Source organism: Amblyomma americanum, chromosome 9, assembly GCF_052857255.1.
Source record: "Amblyomma americanum isolate KBUSLIRL-KWMA chromosome 9, ASM5285725v1, whole genome shotgun sequence".
NCBI classification, from domain to species: Eukaryota; Metazoa; Arthropoda; class Arachnida; order Ixodida; family Ixodidae; genus Amblyomma; species Amblyomma americanum.
In genome coordinates this window covers 117520813-117542645 of record NC_135505.1, presented here as the reverse complement: position 1 = coordinate 117542645, position 21833 = coordinate 117520813, and the positions used below count along the sequence as shown (strand labels likewise).

The window sequence follows — 21833 nt, the reverse complement described above, 5'->3', positions numbered from 1 at the left end:
GCGCCCTAACCACTGAGCCATCACGGCGGGTAAACTTCCCTGTGTCCGTTAAAGTTTTCACCACGACCACCACCTCTTTTATCCCTTCACTTACGGTGCGGTTCGGTGTCCACCGATATATGTTAGACAGTTACTGCGATATTTCCTTTCCTCAAAAACCAATTTTTCATTTTTTTCAGAGCGTTCTGCTCCCTATCGAACACGCTCCCGCTCCTACAGGCCGACGCCACTGGGGTTCTGTACTAGGGACTCACATCTAGTGTTTGTGAGGGCCGGTCCAATCATACCTCCCTGCGCCATTTTTCGAGGCAATAAAAGTCTTTCAACACCACCAGCTAAGTGGATAAAAGTATTACTTCACGAGAATCACTGCGTAAGTATTGTTGGACTGAAAACTGAACGCGCCAAAATCCGTTTTGAGGGTGCAATGTCGGCCCCTAGCCTACCCGAGAGGGAAGCATGGCGGGACTGTCAAGGCCACGCCAAGAATTTGTTTCCTGGTGACCTCACTCTAAACACGAATACGCCTATGTGTGAGTAAAAAGCACGTAAGCTGTCCTCTAGAGTACTCCGTTTTATGAAAGAGAGTGGCAGTGGAGGACAACTTACTCCCTTTTTACTCCTTTCTGTTTTGATGGAGACCACTCGTAATGAGGTACCAAGGACCGAAGAGTCCATGAAGACCTGCAAGGTCGGTGAATTTAACCAGAGATATTTTTGTGCATGCTGGTCCACGAAGTCCTAATTTCGGAGGCATGCTACTTCACTGTGCTCTGCAATGCAATTCACACACGCGCAATTCTGTCACCTCTTTTAAGGAAACCTAACGGTGCACGGTTGTCTTCCAACCGCTGGATAACTAATACACATAAGAAAGCAAGGCAGTACCAGTCGGAGCCTAAATACATCGCTAAGGCCTACGCCATCTCCTCTGGGATGGTTACATGCATCACTGCGCGCCTTTCATTAGGCGCGTCCCCCCAAAGGAAGAAATCTGCGTTTTGGCTGCCTTACCCGCCGCGCTGGCTCAGTAGTTAAGGCGCTCGACTACTGATCCGGAGTTCCCGGGTTCGAACCCGACCGCGGCGGCTGCGTTTTTATGGAGGAAAAACGCTAAGGCGCCCGTGTGCTGTGCGATGTCAGTGCACGTTAAAGATCCCCAGGTGGTCGAAATTATTCCGGAGCCCTCCACTACGGCACCTCCTTCTTCCTTTCTTCTTTCAGTCCCTCCCTCGTCCCTTCCCTTACGGCGCGGTTCAGGTGTCCAACGATATATGAGACAGATACTGCGCCATTTCCTTTCCCCAAAAAATACAATTATATATATATTTGGCTGCCATCCACTTGCTCATATAGGCACTTAGTGAAGAGGCAGACTTGCCAGCATCCAGAGCTCCCCACCTCTCTATTAGACATATATCTAACCTGGCAGGCGTAGAACCAGGGTTTATTTATCTGAGAACACCATATCAGGCACCGCTGATGCACTCACTTTGCGGGAAGGGGTGTTGCTTAAGTCACTCCATATGAAACTGCAACTAATACTGCTCTCCGAATGACACAGGGCCTGAGTTTCTTCATAATGGCAACATCGCGGTCATTATGGGTAATCTTTGTGCTCTATAGGTCACCGTCAACCGCATCGCTTATATTTCACTGCCACAATGAACAGGACTGTTTAATTTTTTTTGTGGGGGGGGGGGTGAGGGTGGAAAGAGGGCGGCCCTGGCTTTGATGGATTACCTGAAACTCACTTTATTTAGCGGGAACTATCTCATCTATGCTGAATGTGTTATGAACTGCGCCTTCTCAAAGAAGACTTATCATGCAGAAAGTCAGGGAAAAGAACTCTTTATTAAATGCACACTGAGTTATACTTGGCGGGCGTAGCTGCGCGTTCTCAGCATCGCGTTAATAGCAACAAGCGTACAACAGAAAACGATGGCGCTGCATGTATAATATAGCTGGGTAGCATTCTTATAAAAGCGAACAGTAGACATTGCACATCAACAAAATAACTTCGTTGCTATTGTAGCACTTGGCAGCAACGTGGCGTTGTAAACACTTAGAATCTTGTGCGCGTGCAGGGCAAGGGAGGAAATTATACAAAGCGTTAGCAAAGCAAGGTCAACACTTCATGTTATATGAAGTTAACGTTGAGGACGAAACATTTCTTTCATGCAAGGCATAGTACAATGCCACGTATCTCTCTGCGATGGCTACATACGGAGTTTTTTGTTGGTCGAGTAAGCCTGAGGCAACTGTGCAGATAGACAGAACAAACAAAGCTGTCGCCACGTACATGGAGCTCGCTGGCGCGCAAACAGGTTGACAAACACAGCAAGTAAAAGAGGAATGATTACGTAACACATTGAATATACCTGGGAACATTTGGCCCCGTATCATGGCGCTTAAATAAATATAGGCGATTAAAGTTCTTAAATACTGCATCGCTTGATGATGAGTTGTGATCGTTTGGAAGTGAAAAGGTTGCTGCAAAAAGAAAGCAAGGTTCTAGCGCGTTTTGGCTGCTGATATTTGACATCTTCTTTCTCCTTTCTAGGTATAAAAGATCGTTGCATTCCCCTAAATTTTTGCAAGTTTTAAAAGACGTGCTGCCATTCTCTAAGATTAAATAAGTATGGCGGGCCTCGAATGAGATTTTGCTAACTTCAAGAAACTTTGTCAAATCGTGCTGAGACTTCCTTCCTGAGGATTATCCTTGATAACACTCGACTCTCCTTATCTTAGTTCCCGGCTTCGCATGACACACAGGATGTCATCGAATGTGGAACTCCAGAATAGGGCTCTGAAAAAATGCAATAAGAAAGAGATTTCGGAGGAGAAAATAACAAAGGAGAGAGAGAGAGAGAGAGAGAGAGAGAGAGAGAGAGAGAGAGAGAGAGAGAGAGAGAAAGGAGAAGATTTCGCAACAGAATACATCAATGCACATTGAACAGTCGGGGACGTGGAGTTATGTTGGCGCAATAAATACAACCGTGTGTATAGTGGTATCGATGACGTCGGCTTGGTAATGAGTTAAGCTCAGCCGGCTTCTCGAGACGATCACCGGGCCAGGTCATCCGTCCAGTTGGTGTCGCAAAGAGAGACATAAAGAGGGAGGTATCTGCAACGAGAACACGTGACCAGACGCTTAGGTTACGAGCACTCTCCAAAGAGAAATAATTAATGGCATATAGAATCAAAGATCCGCTGCAGGAGCAACGCTCTCGCTCACAAATTCCTCTACCAAGATCCTGCTGTCGTTAAACAGTCTGTGGTTGATATCATTGTGAACGTTTATTGTGCGTGAGCTTATTGAATCCTGGCTCAAATTATGAACACTTTCATATTTGTCGAGAACTATATAACTTCCTAAATATACGATTAAGAATCTGTTGCTGGAGCAAAGCTCGCACTCACAAAAGCCTCTGTCAAGATCCTGTTGCCGTTAAACAGACTTTGGTTGATATAATTGTGAAAGTTTATTGAATGTGAGCTTATTAAACACAGGCTCAAACTATGAAAACTTTCATACTTATCGAGAAATATATAACTTCCGACATATCAGATAAAGGATCTGTTGCCAGTGCAATGCTCACACTCACGCCACTCTTTGTCAACGTTTTGTTGAACTTGTATGGTCTTTGGCTGATTTTGTTCTGAAAGTTTATTGAGCGGGAGCGTAATTTTTTGCTAGAGAAAACCTTGGTGCTCTCGGGGCTATATTTCGCTTTCGTGATCCAGAGCACGATTTTTAAAAAATGCGGGAGAGGTACAGGCACTTCTCTTACTGAATCTCGCTTGCTCCTAACTTTTCCGAATTGCAGGGTGGCAGCATTAAAGCTCATAAAATTACGCTCAGAGAGCTTAAGAATTTTCTCGCCAATTGCACCTGGTGTGCCTCTGTATATTGTTACATAAAGATTTTAATATGCGACACTTAAGAAGAAACTTAAATTAGGTCGCTACCTCCGAGAGCACCCCAGAAGGCTGCAGTGTTCTTCGTGAGCAGCAAATAACCATGTATGCTCCCCAGATGTGTCCATCCGACTTCAGTTGACGATAAGATTATGCTCCAAGTAACAGATAGAGAGATAAAGGTTTTATACCATGCAAGGTGAAGGGGTCGGCCGGGTTAACGTGTCTCTAACCTGATACTCCTGTCTGGGAAAAGGGGAGGATGGCTAGAGGAGGAGAGTAAAGATTGAAAGCAACAAAGCCATGCACAATGAGCTATGTCAGATGTCCAAGTCGTAATGCACTAAACCACGCTTACATGAACCCGCACATGTCACATAAAGTCTTAACCTTTGTCTTAGGGACGGGGTCTAACGACAAAGCGCCCTTCCTGTAGACATAACACGTGTAACACATAGTCCTAGCAAAAATAATGTGCGTTTGAGTGTCAGCAAACTTCTGGAAAGGACTCTAAGCTGAACTCGCAATTCTTCTTTCCACTAAACTGTAAGTTGGAAAAAAATGCTTACAAAAGTTCTTTTGATTGGAACGTTATCAGAAAGGAAGCAGATGGGATATTGCACTGAAATTTTTCCAATCTTTGCGTTAACCTCCAAAATCTTCGAATTGGGTGTTGGAAACGTAGGAGCGTAAGTACAACAGCAAATTATCTGGACAAAATGCCAAACTTTAACAGCTGTTGGAGATGAAATTTCACCGGCCCGGGTTGGCATGGGTAGACGGCGGCAACTCACCCATGTAAGGATGGCGGGAAAACGCGGTGACTCGAAGATTCGCTCCGTGCTAGACGACGCACGGTAGCTGCGTGTAGCGTAAGGAGAAGCCGTACTGTCCATTTGCAGCGTTGTCGCTCGAGGCATGGTTGCTCTTTACCTTCAGCGTGAAGGGCTTGCTGTTCGCTGCAATGACACAACATGAGCACTGTTGAAGCAGTGTTGCCTAATTACATCATGTGTTGGCAAATCCATTAGAGGCTGTTGATGCCTTCACCGAGAGTGATGTCACTTCCAGTCTTGTGGCGTCATTTCCCTCCAGCAAATCAGCGAATGTTGTGAGGGGCTATTTTTTTCCGATGAGGCTTTTAATTAAACTATGTTATGGATGGCATTAAAACTGCCATCCATAACATAGTGGCACGCCCGGAATTGTCACGCACTACTTATAGCTGCTGCAAACACGAACAAAGGTAATTGTAGCAATATTGCACTAGCTCAAAATCTGTTCAAAGCTAGCTGTAGTAAAGCGGTCAGTTTGGAAGGTTGAATCAGTGTTCATGTTTATGCGCATGCAGGAACACTAGGCCTGAAACACTGTGCGTTACATGACCAGACGTTGCAAGGAAGGAACCAACTAAGCAGCTGAAAAGCAGATCACATTAACATTATCCGCAACACTCAGCTGGAGAAATATATGGAATCTCGCAGCTGGAGTGCTTTAATGCTTGGTGAACTGCATTCCTTCAACAAATGGTTCACACGCACTATATTTCTAAGTGGGAAATAATCACAGACTTTAGTCTCAGTAACTAGCAGTACTTTGTGTTCTCCTTGTGTCCGACCTTTTGTGAAACATCTGTATTGAAAGTTCACTGGTCTCAAACTAAACAGGGATCAGTACCACATCCTCAATAGTCAAAGTATGCGAGACTGAATTACAACGAGCACTGCACAAAGCAAATAGTTGACGCTCGCTTAAGGGCATTCGAGCACTCATCTATGTCGACTACTGGATGTAAGCTACCATCCCCTCTTCCAAGCCCTGCTCAACTAAATATGCTTTCCGAAATAAACGTGTCTGTCTTCATTGTTTATGCAAGGTGGGCACTGCGCATGGTTCTACTCGTTAATGGCGCTAGCAAAGATCGCGCCGTAGCGGCCGCTGCTCACATATGATGACGTTCTCTTCGCCAAGGCTGGTTCCGCAGAAACGATCTTGCCCTGGCCCCAAGCCCAGCGTCGAGCCCTGGTCTATGCCGATGAAGTCGTCCATGTTACAAATGGTCCCGTTGGCGCCTCGGTCGATGGGCTTGCCCCATGAGAACGATGAGTTGGACTCGGTCTCCCACTTTATCGAGCAGTAGTTCTCCTCCATGCGGATACAGATGGAGTAGCGAAGGTTGCTCAGGTAGCGGACCCGGTGTTCCACCATAGCGCCGTAGTTGAAGCTTCTTACTATGGCGCTTGGGCTTCGGTAGTACAGCAGACAACCGGCCGGAGCTGGACCCGAGAAGAAATATGTGCTTAACATGAGGTCCTGCTTGCTAAAGTGTGAAAATTCGGCATGGTTTTGGCGACCACACTGCAGTTGAACATTTTCGTTAACACTAGGGCTAGGCCTAGGGAGTTAATTCAGCTTATGAACCAGCAGCGAAAGGGTGCCCATTATTTTCAATTTTTTTTTAGACGACTTGTAGGCTGTGTTAATAACATGTTCCGCAGATCACTGCTATTAGAAAGAACCGTTCTTGCTCAATTTCTCTAGATTCAGGCACTGAATTCGTTGACAACTGCGTCTAAGGTCACATCCTCAGAGGTGTCAAAATAGTTGCCATAGGGCGTGAGTAGCTCACTTGTTATCGTTCTGAACAGAATCAAAATCCTAACGTCGTCCAGAAAAGAAGGCCATGCACTGCTCAAAACAACCAAATTATCGGTCCCAACCCCTCCTTTATAGCTGTGATCCTTATTGGCTCTATCACATTTAGAGACGGTTACACTCATGCTCATAGTAAGCATGGATATGAGTAGGTAGCACAACTCGGAGGTCATATTAGTTCACCGGTGTGAACTGAACATGAGGACAGCTAAATTGTTATTCTTTCTTTAGTGACGAGAAAAGGCCATCTTGCTCGGACTTCTGCCGATGTGACCCATATCTACTGCGCTGAGCTACACTCACTGCAAAAAAAAATCGCATGCCTAGTTTAGCATGCACACCGTTTAGTATTCGCGTTTGATGATGACCGTTGCGCAGTGATCTCGAAATGAGATGGCATATGCAGAGCGAATGTACGCGTACATAACGTAACTTCATAAATCAGACTTTTCTGCAGCCGTTTGTAACTCTTGGTATGTAACGATAACGCTAAGCCCTGACCGATAAAGCAGCAATCAGACATAGACTTAAACGAACACGTTGTTTCTCTGGACACTCCTGTCAATCATGTGCTCAGTTAATACTTTTTTGCCTCATCAAAGGCCTAAGTAAGGGGGTAGATCTGATGTCAATAGGTGAAAAAATTATTGTGTAGTTTCCATTAAATTATTTGCATCAGAGGTCTAGAAGGACGCGAAATAATTATACCCTTATCGCAGAGTCCTTGGCATGGACTTACCAATGTCGAGGCTGTTACACTGCACCATGCTGATCTTGATACGCCATCTTCTTGTCATCTTGTCCCCATTACTAACCACGCTTAGCACAACCGGATTTCCTGAACTTCTGCCCATGTCCACATACACTGCGAAAACAGATGCAGTGTCTTTTCAGTCACGCGCATGCAAACGGGAGGAAAATTCAACGGCCAGCCGCTGTAAGAATGCACACAATGCATGAACAGAAAAACAACTAAATTACTAAATTTTAAAAATTTTATGTTAAGTTTCTTCTGTAAATACTGCGCCGCTTTTCGCACTGGTAGCGTGAAAACCTATAAAACACGCAGGCAGAGTATAACAGGCAAACTTTGCATTTTTGCAGAATTCATGACATGCCGTGGCAGAAAGTTCTAACTGGCTTGTTTATTTCATGTTGTCTTCAAGGTAAAATATTACAGATAATCGTATTAAAAAAATGTTGCGTCGGACGTTACCGGACGGCCATTATTCCTTATCTAAGAGACACTGGATTAAGTAAACTATTTACCGAGCAGCAGGCGGAAACTTCAATGCAAGAGAGCTTTTAGCGTCATGGTCTTTTACTGGCAACTCCACATGCCGTCTGCACCGCCTCGACCCCTTACTTCAACTCAGTCCTCCGTCCGGCCTCTCCTGCTGCGATGCTACGCTGTTGTGTCGCCTGTGGCTGGGAGTGGCGTTCACAAATGCCTACTCCCACTTAATCGCAAAGGCAGACTCTACTGCGTGTGAGATCTGTGGGTGCGACGAAACTATAGAACACATTCTTTGCAACTGCCCTCGGTTTCAGCGTGAGCGTGCACTCCTGGCTGCAACACTCCGCCGTTTAGATCCTCGGCCCCTTACTGAAGCAAATATTCTGGGTCCTTGGAGTAAGCCTTCATCGCAGAGTACAGCCTTGAAGGCACTTTTAAAGTTCTTGAAGGACTCAGGACTGAGTGCAAGGTTGTGAGTTATCAGTGTGTGCCCTGTGTACCCTGCAAGTAATGGCCAACGGACATGTGCAAAAGTGATCATCTCCCTTTGTCCTCTCCCCTTTCTATCTCTCCCTCCGTTCCCCTTCCCACGTGTAGGGTAGCATACCGGGCGCTGTCTAGTTATAACCTCCCTGCCTTTCCGTTTGCCTTTCTCTCTCTCACTCTCAGTATGTGTGGTTCCTTAATGGATGACTTGCGTGGTAACCTCGAGCCACGACTTCTAGCCATAGTGAATAAGACTTTAAACGATGTTAAACCATGGCAGTCTTCAGCTAGAAAACAGGGGGAAAAGAGAGAGGAGAATAAAGTTTCACCGGTATCTTCAGGGAAGTGAACACAGACAGATACGAAAATAACGAAACAAAGAAAAGACCTACGGGGATATGGAGAAGGTATTAGGAGGAGGTCACTCACAGTGCAGTCCCGCGTTCTCTCCGCAGAGAATGGGCAGGCGCTCTCCGACCGTGGTGCGCACCATAAAGGAGTCGGTGATGCACTGTCCGTTCTCGTCGGGCTGGGCCAGGCTGAACTCGAGGAAGTCGAGCCTCAGCTGGCACACGTTGTTCTGCTTCTCGATCGTCACCTGGCAGGTGTCCGTACCGTTCTCGCCGTTCGGATAATTGGGGTTCACGAATTCCGTCTCGTTGTCGCTCGTCGACTTACCGCACGTGAAGCTCACTGCACAAGGGGAGGAACAAAGTGACGTTGAAAGATGACAACTATATCAGCTCAATGACTTACGAAGAATCTTGGGGGACTCTGCCCAGAAGGAGTGCTAGCTACATGGATGACTAGATGGATGACAGTATGAAGTGCTAGGCCTAAACACGTGAAGTTATAAATGGTTATCGAGAGATGGTGTTGGTGATGTAACACGTTTATTAAGGTGGCCTTTATGTTAGGCGTTTAACAGGTTCTGGGCCAAGGTGATGAGGGCGCGTTGCAGGTTCAGGCCCCGGTAGCCGAGCTAGATGGGCCACGGTGTGGAAGGGGGGGGGGGTGGCAAATGATAGGCGCTGAACTGGAAGGCTGAGTGGCACTGTGTAAGGGGACCGTAACAAAGCCGACAGTGAGTTGAAAGCGTCGCAGTATACTGAAGAACGACCGGTTTGTCATTTTTGTTCAGTGACTCTTTCGCTGCCAGAGAACAATGCAGAACCTAGCAAAATGAACATGCGCGATCTAATCATCTTTCGGGACCTTTTGTGAAAGCTCTATTATGTGGCTCCTGTTTTTGCTGTGTTGTGGTATGGAAGAAGGTGTTCACTGACGTCTCTTCTGAGTGATAACAATACAGTAATTATTGAAGCCAATTTTAGTGTTTGACTTTCGCGCTGTGTGGTCGTGTCAAGATTTCCGGTGCCTTACCGTAACAGCAAACGCCAAAGCCGTTTGCACATCTGTTAACTTCAGTGCCTTTTCGGTCGATGCAATCTTGCTCGCTGACGCACGTTCCATTCTGGTTGTTTCGGCCTTCGCATGGTTGGTTCTGGTAACGCAGCAGGTTAATAATGCCAGCTGCATGGGCGAACAAAAAATGATACAATAATTTTATGTCAGCTAAGAATGGAATACAATTTCTTTAAGCAAAGCTCTGTATACGCGGAAAATTCTGCGGCTGCATAAGTTTATAAGAGGGTAGGCTTATCGGGGCTGCTTTTCACTGACAATCCAGTGAAAAAAAAAGAGAACTTAAGAAAGTTTGGTCGCTTTAAGAGCTTCAGTCTTTCACTTCTGAATGCGCTTAGCATAGACAAGTCTTGAATCAGTTAAGTAGCAAACTTACTCTAAGTGCATTCGCTGACTGAGCGTGGAATGTGAAATATGGGGAAGCGTTGCCGCACTTTCATTATAGAATGCGGCCCTGCACGTAAACTTTATTTACACAACTTTGTTTTTCGTGCACCTAAACGACGACCTTTCTTTTGACGTTGTCGTGTCACTGGTAAATATTTCTCATCCTAATATCTATGGTTGTTTATTGCTGCCTGCTTTTGAATGGCAACGCCTCTGGCTGTTTGTTTCGAACGTTAAGCTGAAGTGCGTTGAAATACGGATGCCGTTGTCCGCTGGCATCTGCAAACCCTCGGTGCAGCGTTGTCATGAGCCGTGACGTAAACAAGCACTGGAGTTCTTACTGATGCTTTGAGGTCTTCCTGGTCGACTTGGTGGCAGTTGTCCGCCGAAGATTCCTTGGCCGACTGCCGTCGCCAGCAGTGCGGCCAGGATTGTTAGAACGATCATGCCATTGTGAGAAGTCATGGTCTGGCACCTGCAGGACAAAGACAGTGAGCTTGGATATCAGTCCGATGAACAATGCTGCAGAACCGACCAGTTAAACTACGTGCTGATAGTTGTCATGAGTGATGTGTGCAAAATTGCATCACTACGACAGTGTGAAATCCTTCCGAAGCGGAAGTGCAGCGTATAATGCGAATATTTATGTTAATATAAAAAGGGATATGCGCGCAAATAATTTTCACATGAGCCCCTCTCAAGCAAACTCTCATAACTTCTGCGCCGAGAACAAAGGACTGAGCCTGTGAAGAAACCCTTGTGCCCACAAGCCTTACGTCTTCATTGTGAACTAGAAAGAATATAGTGCCAAAAAAGCTGCATAAGCTGCAACTCTACAGGATTTCCTTTTTGTTGACCACTTCTATAATTAGATGCAGACCTCATACCTAGTCTCCCATAATGGGCGAGCGATTTGCGATGCCAATTATGCAGTAGCCTTCTGCAATAAATTTTAGCGGAAAAGTACTTTTATAGTCTTTAGCACAGAAATAGTCAACTGGCAGTAACCGTGCAGATTGCCTAGTTGCTTCTTTCTAACAGTGTTGTCTTTGTTGAAACGCTGCACGTTCTAACTACTCAAATGTGTCTTCTTTGCAGAATGTATGCTGATAGAAAACTGCGCCCATATTTTATTACCAAACACTAAGCTTTCGTGCCTAGTAGCTAATTTTATTTATTCGCGTGTTCATGCTAAGAAGTAAGATATACAAGAACACCGATTGTCCTGTTTCTTATATCAACGTGGACTGCTCCTACGGTATCATATCAAGATAAAGACCTCTCTTGTGCTTCCTAGCAGCTTGTTTATTTGACAGCTTTTCCGTGCAGAAGTTAACAATTGAAACAAACGGGGCCAAATATGACATGCTCTCCACGACGCAGTGTACTTGTGTACATCGAAGCTCGAGGCAAAAATTAAGCTCTTGTTGCCACACGGGCCTCATCAAAATTACCATATTCTCCACAGCTTTGCCTCAAATAACAAATCGTCGAATCCGCAAATATTCAAAAAACGGGGTATGCCTGGAGAAATACATGGGGCAATACATTGGAGAAAGCGGCTACCGTACCAGGGATGACATAACCTAAAGACACCAATGAGTTAAATCATGAATTATCGTTCCACTCGCTCCGCCAAATGATAAATGGTTAGAATATGCTAATGCAACAGTAGTTCGCTCCCAACGACTGCAGATCAAATAACTGCTCCCTACGTAATGCGCTGCCTACGCCAGCGAAGCAATCTAACAACCCTGGCCCACATCCAGACGGTACTTCCGTTTACATGCAATCAAGTACGTAATGAGCGACGGGTAATTTTCTCTCCAAGCGCGGAGATCAAAGCTGTCCTGTGTCGCAACATGCCAACGGGAGGAGCAAGAAAAACACAACCGACGAGCGATGACGAGGACGACGCGGCTAAGAACTTCAAAGGGGCAACGTACCGGAGGCCGTGGCCGTAGCAGTGCACCGTCTGGACTGCTCAAGGTCGTACGGGATATCCTAGCCCCGCGTTCGGCCGACGCGTGCGAGGATTCTGCCGCCGTTCGAGAAGCAGGCAAGGGCGAAACGGAGCTACTTCTTCGCCAGCCCGGCTGGCGAACGACTGCCGAAATCGGCGAGAAGCGAGGAGGAAGGAAGACACAGCCATCCGGTACCTGTTACCGAACCTGCTTCTTCCTCGCCCAGGGCCGGCGGCGGCGGCAGAGAAGCCGCCGCCGATCGGGCCATCGCGCGTAAAAACCGGACTTCCCGAAATTCGGGTCACCACCACAGCCACTGCTAGGGCTGGTTGTGTCGGGCGGAGGAGCGTCACCCATTAAGCCAACAATGAGCACCCTCTCTCCTAGCTCCCTCAAAAGCGGCATGGGATTCATTCTGCAGCGTCTCTCTCTCTCTCTATCTGGACAGGAAGGCCCGGTTATCAGGATGTGCCGTTAATAAAGAGGCTGCGGGCGTGGGTAGGGCGGGTTGTCTCCAAGAAGGACCTCCACTGGCGGACGCGACCCTGATGAAGGACACGGCGTGTTCCTTGCTCACCTATCGACGGTGCGATGTCCAATGGCGGCGGCTTCTGCTGCTCAGTCCCGGGGCCCGCCGTTTTTGCGCAGCGGTGCCGTAGAGACGGCGAGACGCCACTGCCGAAGTGTAGCGACGCTGGGCCCGCACGGCGAGCAAGCCCCGGACTGATCTGCTGTCCGATGACGGGAAAGCCTTAAAAGACAAGATCTCCGGCGCGACGCGGCGCGCTTTTCCACTTCCAGACATGCATACGGAAACCCGGAAGCGGAGCGCCCTTCTTCCAATGGCGGTTGACGGAGCGCCAGCCGGCAGGCCGTTGGCAGGAGCAGTCCTTCTATCGCCCTCTTGCCTCCTCGCCCGCTTACATAACATCTTGAACTTGGAAGGAAGGAAGGCAGCGGTGGAGAGGTCACCATCGTGGCGGGGTTGCTTCGAGGTGGGGGGGAGGCGATCTCCAGTCTTCATCCTCTTTCCGCTAGCCAGACTTCCCTCCTCTCAGAAGAACTGTGCGTGCATGTCCTCTCCGGTGCCCCGCTTGCCCCTCCGCCAGCCGTCTGACGTCACGGGGACATTGACCTTGCAGAGCAGGGTAACAGGTAGGCGCGCTCAAACACACACACAAGAGGAGTCTGGTTCGACTCATCCGGGGGACCTCCTTTCCTTACCCTCGGAAGTACGCCTCCCTCTCTCACCCGCGGTCCTACGCCAAAGAGGGGAGAGACGCGTTTTCCTCCAAAGCAGAGGTCGTCTTGGGGCAGCAGCGAATAGAACGGTCCTCCTCTCCCCTCAGACGTGGCTGGCGGGGCAGACAACGTTTTTGAGTTTTGCTTTCGGTTAGACCTGCTCCCCTCCCAGTAGACTTGTGTGTTTTTGCTTTATTGCTGGTTAACGGTCCCTCTTCCCCGCGTCCCCTCTTGTCCGGCAGCGGGTACTTGGCGCCCGCGAAGGTCGTGGGGGGAGGCTCAGGCGGCAACACGTGCGGACCATGCAATCTTTCCCTGTGGACGAAGACAGGCGGACGAAGTCAGCAGGGAGCAGGCCGCCTGTGTCTGTGGTCTTCCATCAAAACCGTGGGAGTCTAGCTTTCGATCACTAGAAGAAAAAAATAAGTGGACCCGCTCCTTCCCTTCCCCACGAAGAGGCGGAGAAGAGCCGGGGTGGCAGGGATGAATGACAAAGCGAACAAGATAGAAAAGCGCAGCGCGGCTCACTTGATGGTCCGAGGCTCAAGGACGTACCCCAGAAGCCACCGGCCGCAACAGGGTCCCCTCAAGCAAAAAAAAAATAGAACTCGAACGCACGAGGGGAGGGGGGGGGGGGGGGGCGCCGGCATTTGTGTGTCGTTCCTTCTGGCATGCTTCTGCCGGGTACAATGCGACGCCGGGAATCGAGGACTCTTTTTCCGGGCGGTTGCGCCACAATCTTCCTGTTCTCGCAGAGCCTGTTCTTTCTTGGCCAGGAGGATATAAAGAGGAAAAGAAGGCGTTACGCTAAGACGTGAGACGCCCTCACGGAAGACAAATGTGTCACCGATGTGCTGGAAGCTTCGTCCGGAATATAGGCGTTTCATTGTGATAGACTGATATTTTATTTTGTTCATTCCCAGTGCACTTCTTACGCGTAAGATGGGGTGAAAGAATTCTGATATCCCCCTATGTCTGGCCGCACTTTCCGCGGACTGTGGCACGTATCGTTGTTGCTGTTTAGCGTTAATTCGCCAGTATGCCTGCTGTTTATTGCACACTTGACATCAATAGATGTACTGTTGGGAACAGTGAGCTTTGTGATGTGAACCTGTAAAGAATATTCGTCATTTGCACGCAAGAGAAATATGGACGACGTCACTTTAAAAAGTTTAATAGAATCGCAAGCTTCAGAGCAGCAGGGTTTGACGTCAGTTTTGGTAGAACAGAAATAGACAATAACGTTCCGGACCACATAACTCTCGTTTTTACCATAAACGAATGGAACGCTGCCTCAAGCATTGTCACATTAATTGATTTTTTACAGTGCAAGTCTGCATTACTGAGATTTCTCTCTCACGAACTTATTACGTGACCCGTGCTTGGATATTTGTTTTTGTGATTACTTACGCTATAAAAATGCTTTTGTTTAGTAGCACTCTTTATTAGTTTTAAACTCCATTGTTTCAATTAAGAAAATGCTGCACATTATTTTTCATTAAGTGTAGCCTTGCAGGTCATGCATTCCAAAGCAAATATTTCCTTGTGCGATCAGTACGCTCTAGTTTGGAGATTTCTCACAATCACGCTGAGATTTGGGACCTCTTCTGCATGCCGATCTCGGTTGTATAGCTTCGTTTGAGCGAAATACTGCCTCCTTTTTCTGCAGTTAGCGGCTTTCATTTCGAACATGTTAATTCTTTCCTTTTTCATCAGTCATTTCGATATTAGCGTTCTGCCAGACGTTGAGTACATAAGAGAAGTTTTCTCACTGGACTCTAACTCCTTTACGGACTGGCAATGCACTAGCATTAGCAGCTGTTGATGCCTTTACCGAAAGTAACTTCAGTTCCGTTTTCATGACCACCCTTACTACCAGCCAATAGAAATGCTCTTGGTGATGTCACATTCTTGCAGCCAAAGGGCGAATTCTATGACTGACGACGCATTTCAGCCCCAGGGGACATTTAATGCTATCGCAATAATGAGAATAAGGGAACAGAAAACTGACAAATACAACCGTTCCGTTTGTCAAACACTGCTCGGTGCTTTACTGTTGAGCACGCTTTATGTAATGTCTTGTGGCTGCAACGATGCCGGTATATGAAATTTTACGTCGGTGTAACGGGGTCGTTGGTGCCGTAATAAGTTGTAGCGAGGAACTTCTATGTTAAACTACTGCTCGAACACAACTGTTATCCAAGTAACCTTCAAATGATTTACCAGTAAATGACACATGACTGCTGTCAAGAATGCGCAAATGTGGTCATGATTCATCATGGCGGGCCTTTATAGGAAAAAGGGCCTACAGGGGAGGAGGGCCAGTACAACTGATATTCCTTTCAGTTCTCCCGATGGAGGGCTAAGTGTCTGGCAATTTCTAGTTCTCGAAGTTTTTTGTTTAGAATTTCTTCAATTCTCTCATGTCTAACAATTCACGGGGCTAAACTTCAAACGCAAATGAATCGCGTTGTCGAACATACTCTAGATTAGAGGGTTTTTCTCGTGAGCATGGGGAACCTGCGCTGCCAAGGTGGCACTGCAAATGTTCCATTCGGTGACACAAAACTGCTTTTGTCAGCCGCTTGGGCCGCTGCCAACGCGAGAACACATTCTGCGCGATTAGATACCGCGTTTGGCGGACAGCATTCATTGCCTAGCTTCTCTCGGCATAGCCCAGATAGCTGACGCACGGCACGTGCGCCTTCGACAGAGCGCGGAGGCTCACGCCAATAAGCGCCTGAAGGTGGCGCGGAAAAGTACTAAGTGTGCTACCCAAAACTGCTTGCTCTTCTCGCTAGGCAGTGTGTTATGGCGCTGCAATCGGCACCGCAAACTTCAGCGCAAGTTCCTCATTGATGTGTTTAAGGCAAGGCTTTCTTCTACAGGAAGGAATGTTTTTTTTTTTTGTTCTTAACATACCCTTCGACATAACCTTATGTTTCAGTGAGGAAAATACAGAGTGCAGTAGAGTGCAGAACAGTAATGCACATCAGACATATAGCGGATATGAAAACCAACGAGAATTCTACATGGACTATTGTGATGGCAATTCGTCGCACGTCGTAACGAAAACTCTAAGAAAAATGCTCAGTTAGACGTGCGAGATCAGTCACGTGGCCTGATCAAAAGGTTTCTCAGACATCATATCGAAAGTACTTTTGTTCGATGTTAAAAACAATGCTTCAGGTCCTCAGACTTTCTGCACTCTTTCATTGTGGTGAGCACCTGGACCACGTTATTTGTAAGGAGTGCATTCACTAGGGCGCACGTCCACACTTTACTGGCCACCTGAGAAACACTGACTGAACAGCAGGCGAGCTTGAGAGTTTCTAGTTACGACAGACTGGGCTGATGGCAGGGCCGTTTTTATGACGAGGAAAAGCCATAATGCCGCTGTTCCTCCAAAAGATTTTCTTCACGGCGCAGTATTCTATTGCAGTTTCAGGATATTCAACAGCAACATTTCTCAAGTACTCGAGCGGACTCTCAGTACTTGATTGTCGGTTTCTCATTGCTGACGAGCAACGCGTAATCAAATGATTTCGTAGATTAAGAGGCACACTATGTTTCCCAGCTTTACATTATCTGGTTCATTAGCTTACCGTCAACGTCAAAACAGTGTTCCTGTAGGTGCAGACCTGTAAGTCAGAGGAAAGACACTCGGTGGAGGGCTATAGGCTGTTCAAAGCACTTCGTTTCATTCTTAATGCTCTTTATGCCGGCTTCACCTCGCCCGTTGTTATTGGCCTTGGTGTGTTCTTGAATACCGCGCTCACTGAACAACTCACAACATTCAGGTTTTAGTGCGAAAGCATTAAAACGCTCACCATCACCAAGAATCTTGTCCGTCTGATCTTTCTTATGCGGTTGCCTAGCAACAGCAACGCCATGTCAAGTTTAAAAAATCAAATAGATATGCACGACTGGCAGTCGAATCCGCAGCGGCTCGAACAGATCAGCTTCGCAGGCCGCTGCGTGAAGTGGACTATGAACAACCCTTCCATTAGCAACCTCTGCGACTACCTCAGCGCAACGGGTCTTCACTCCTTCTAACTTTCAATCCCGTGCATTCCTTCCCCCCTTCCTTTTTTCAACTTATGCCTCATGGCACACTTCTCGAATAATAAAAAAGGCCGCTGCGCGAGAGAACTAGGCAAACGCCACAGACGAACACGCCTCGTGTTAAGCAGCAACACCGTCTCGCGCTGTGCACAGCACGTCGTCTTCTTGGTCGACTAATACTACTATCGAACTAAAATTGCTGATGACCTAGCTTTGTTAGGCCTGGATATACGTAGTGAAAGCGCGGCGACTTCTGGATCGGAAGTTAATATATGAAACCCGTGCATCCACTAGATGCGCCTTTATTCATGATTATACCTTGTGCCGTCGTGGCGGAGTGGCAGCGTCTCCGCCTCAAAACGCCAAAGGCCCTGGCTCCATTGCCAGCCTCGACACAGGTTTTTTTTTTTAGTCAGTGAATGTGCGGGGATTTCAGTGGCTCCTATAGATGCCAGCACCGAATACGTTGGTTAGCGGTTAAGCGCGTAACGGCGAGTAAGGGTAAGGGCGGATAAGGTCGCCTCCGCGGCGAAGCGCGCGGTGTGATGTCATGCCAGATGGCGCGGCGAGCACGCGGCGTCCGCCCAGCTGCGGCGGTTGCTCGGCAACAGCTCAAGGTCTGTCTCTGTGCCTCCTCGGAGCACCGCCACAGCGAAATCGCAAGTTCGCGGCCAGTAAAGCTTTCACTCTGATATCGTCGCGAGTCGTACCAACGACCCAGCAAAGCAAAACCATAAGCCAACGAGGCTTAACTTTCGTACGCCTAATCGCTTCAACGACGTTAAGATCCTAGCACTTTTTTTTCCGTGCCTACACTCGGGTTTTCTTTATGTTGAATAAATAGCAAAAATTCTGCGCTGGTGAGTTGTCTTGTGTGTTTTTGTTTCACCTTTACGCTCTGTTTCCTTAACCCGTATACATAACAGCTTGTCTACATAACTGTTTTGCTCGTCAAAACGACATGTTTGAATGTTTACCCCCATGGTCGGCTGTCATGGCCTCTGAGCGGTGCAGGTCATGGCCCTACGAACGTGGTCACACATCAACGTGCATACTAAAGCACACCCTAGGAAGCGGCTTCCTGCTTGCCTGACACCGTGTAACCTCTCACGGCACGTTCTCCGAAACTGATGTTTCTCAACCACATCGCCGTGTAAACGCTTCTTGCAAGCTTCCCCTGCTTGCGAAGGCGTACAAGATACCGCCTCGCATTGGAATTGGATATGTACACCGTCCGTGAACCATGGGACGGCGGCTCTCGGGTAAATTTGCATTTCCTTCCAGCCCTGAACGACCCGCTCAAGAAAACCAAAAGTTACACCGACGAGTTTCTCGTTTTGCCGCAGAGGAGTTCCCCTTATGGACCCTCCTCTTCTTCCAAGAGTGCCACGTCAGGGTCATGGACTGTGTGAACTCGGAGTCACGCCTGGCGCGCGCATAGCGATTGCTAGGCCTGCGCACGCCCAGGAAGCTCCCGCCAGAGGTGTTGTTCTTGTTGCAATCTTCAAACGTCGACTTTTCCTGTTGAGAGAGAGAAAAAAAAGAAAGAATTCCGGTCCCTCGCCGGAACACCTGCTGTTGGCCCTTCGCCATGGTCGACGAGTGCATGTCATTACACACACGGCGATGGCGGCGACCGGAGAATGACTTCCTGGACGCCTTGCCCGCGCACTCATTTCTCCTGGTCCCCCCCCCCCCCCCCCCCCCCTCTTCTTTCCGTGCGTTTGCCAGTTGGCAGTCCAGGTGCCTTCGGAGCGTGTCCCCTGGCTTAAACTATCTACGGCAGAACAAATGACGTGACTTCGGCAGGGGCAGTGGACGCACTGGCGCCTGGAGTTCCTGGCGTCTGGATAGTAATGAATAGTTTCCAGCCGGGGACAGGTTTTCCTGGTCGGATCTTCCGCTCGGAGCAGACGATGCGAACGTTGCCCGTTCTTAAGCTGTCACGTGGCCCGCGCCCAGTCATTTACTTTAATTTGGGGGTTTCTTTTGTTTGAAGTTTGGGACAGGGGGCGTAGCATTTCAGAGGTTCTTCCTGAAGACTACATCATTAACTGTCACCTACTTGGTCATACCCGGCCATACCTCAAAGAACTGAGGGGCAAGAACCTTAAAGCAGTGCTTCTTTTACTGCATGCATCGGCCGGAAGGTGGTATAATTTGATTACCGCGCTTAGCAGGCTGTCTACAAATGCTGCAGTGATTTATTTGCTTATTTACATAGCACTGCCAGACTGTGCTATACGTCCAAGGCAGGAGTGAGGTACAGAGTGGTACAAACCTGGACACAAAAGCACAGGGCAGCAAAAGTAATGAGCGCACAGCGTCAAAAAATAGTTCTGTTGTACGAAACCGAGTACCGGAAACAACAAAATGACTCGTACAACAATAGATTTCCTGCAGCATTGGGATAAGTATGCACCCTGGCCTTGTGTTCTGGGCTTGTTGAAACAAGTCCACTTGCTCACCGCACACCTCGTTTGCTCGTAGGGCATCTCATTCAACTAGAGTATGAGGAAAAAATGAATAGTTAAAAACATTCGTTTTACACGGAAACGCTGCCACTCTTTTGAATGATACGAAGGCGTAGAATTGCAATCAGGATATATCTCACGTAAGTCGTGCACACACACAGCAGTCAACTGACAGGTCGTTTTCCATTATACGGTGTTTTGCTCAAGTTTTGCCTCATTAGTGCTTGAAATAATTTGTGGTTCAATTCGGTGTTTATAGCAGTTGCTCTTAACACCGCTCTCGTTGCCAAGTGGCCAAGCATGCCCAGAATAATAAGGCATGTGTAATGGTTAATACTTCGGGAATGTGTCATTGCTTCTCGCTTAGGCAATTTCACAGAGCTTTTTCGATTTTTGCAATTGTTTTCACGAAGTCATTTTGATAAAAACATGAGCTGATAAATTTGGTAACTACTCATGCAATATCAACAAGATTTTTGTTAATGTGAAACAACTGCGCCCTACGAGCAATCTAAACTTTTTGGACATGGCTTAGACTGCTCTTTTTCATCTGTTAATTTTTTCTTCACGACTACATATGCTATATAAAATTTACACTCATACAAGAGCTTTACATCTCAGAATTTCAATCCTGCTTCTCATTAGCCCTGATTGTGATCTCACACTCAGAAAGCAAGACACATCTCGCACACGTTCTTGACCGTAACGTCAGTGAAAAATACTGCACTCTTTTCTCACCACAATGTTAACCATAATTATAAATATTCCTGTCGTAACGCTGACCAGCTGAGCGCTTGAGTCCGCAGAGTTTCATCTACTATTTGCCACTAGTCTAAACAGGCCGCCAAAAATATTAGGTAATTTCGCTGGAACACATCCGCTGTTTAATCACTTCCCTTCCATATATATATATATATATATATATATATATATATATATATATATATATATATATATATATATATATATATATATATATATATATATATATATATATATATATGTGTGTGTGTGTGTGTGTGTGTGTGTGTGTGTGTGTGTGTGTGTGTGTGTGTGTGTGTGTGTGTGTGTGTGTGTGTGTGTGTGTGTGTGTGTGTGTGTGTGTGTGTGTGTGTGTGTGTGTGTGTGTGTGTGTGTGTGTGTGTGTGTGTGTGTGTGTGTGTGTGTGTGTGTGTGTGTGTGTGTGTGTGTGTGTGTGTGTGTGTGTGTGTGTGTGTGTGTGTGTGTGTGTGTGTGTGTGTGTGTGTGTGTGTGTGTGTGTGTGTGTGTGTGTGTGTGTGTGTGTGTGTGTGTGTGTGTGTGTGTGTGTGTGTGTGTGTGTGTGTGTGTGTGTGTGTGTGTGTGTGTGTGTGTGTGTGTGTGTGTGTGTGTGTGTGTGTGTGTGTGTGTGTGTGTGTGTGTGTGTGTGTGTGTGTGTGTGTGTGTGTGTGTGTGTGTGTGTGTGTGTGTGTGTGTGTGTGTGTGTGTGTGTGTGTGTGTGTGTGTGTGTGTGTGTGTGTGTGTGTGTGTGTGTGTGTGTGTGTGTGTGTGTGTGTGTGTGTGTGTGTGTGTGTGTGTGTGTGTGTGTGTGTGTGTGTGTGTGTGTGTGTGTGTGTGTGTGTGTGTGTGTGTGTGTGTGTGTGTGTGTGTGTGTGCATACATACAAAATCACCGAGCAGGAGCATAACAGTGTCTAAAGTTATCACTGAGGTTGGAGATATTTTACAAAATTATCGGAATAATTTCGTTAGCATTCATCGGGCGTATTCGTATGACAACTCGACGTGGTAAACGTACTGCAGCCTCCCTTGCAACGGTGCTTGAAACATCCGGCCGCGTCCGCATTCCGACACGAGAGACCGTGTTTTCGGTACGGGCTCGCAAAGAGCAGCCTTGTTATCGACCTCTGCTGCCGGTCTGGCAACGCTTTTTCGAATGTAAAAATAAAACCAAAAGTTCTCAAACGCCTTACTTCTATCGACCGCATTCCTTTATCGA

At 47.3% G+C, this 21833-nt stretch overlaps 1 protein-coding gene across 1 annotated transcript; it reads right to left on the bottom strand.

Annotated features, from left to right (window-relative positions):
* Positions 1-2888: 2888 nt before the first annotated feature.
* LOC144105405 (uncharacterized) lies at positions 2889-12937 on the bottom strand. The gene is made up of 8 exons (XM_077638524.1): positions 12653-12937; positions 10453-10586; positions 9683-9832; positions 8729-8992; positions 7316-7441; positions 5868-6197; positions 4716-4880; positions 2889-3127 (listed from the first exon to the last, which is right to left on the bottom strand). The coding sequence occupies exons 2-7, from the start codon at positions 10574-10576 to the stop codon at positions 4765-4767; spliced, it is 1110 nt and encodes a 369-aa protein (XP_077494650.1). The 5' UTR covers positions 10577-10586; positions 12653-12937; the 3' UTR covers positions 2889-3127; positions 4716-4764.
* Between the last annotated feature and the right edge of the window lie 8896 nt (positions 12938-21833).

Coding starts and splice junctions, on each gene's coding strand:
- LOC144105405 (XM_077638524.1), bottom strand. CDS start 10,576: ATGACTTCTCACAATGGCATGATCGTTCTAACAATCCTGGCCGCACTG. Junction 7,442..8,728: donor AGAGAACGCGGGACTGCACT/GTGAGTGACCTC, acceptor CTGTTTTCGCAG/TGTATGTGGACATGGGCAGA. Junction 6,198..7,315: donor GTGTAACAGCCTCGACATTG/GTAAGTCCATGC, acceptor TCTCGGGTCCAG/CTCCGGCCGGTTGTCTGCTG.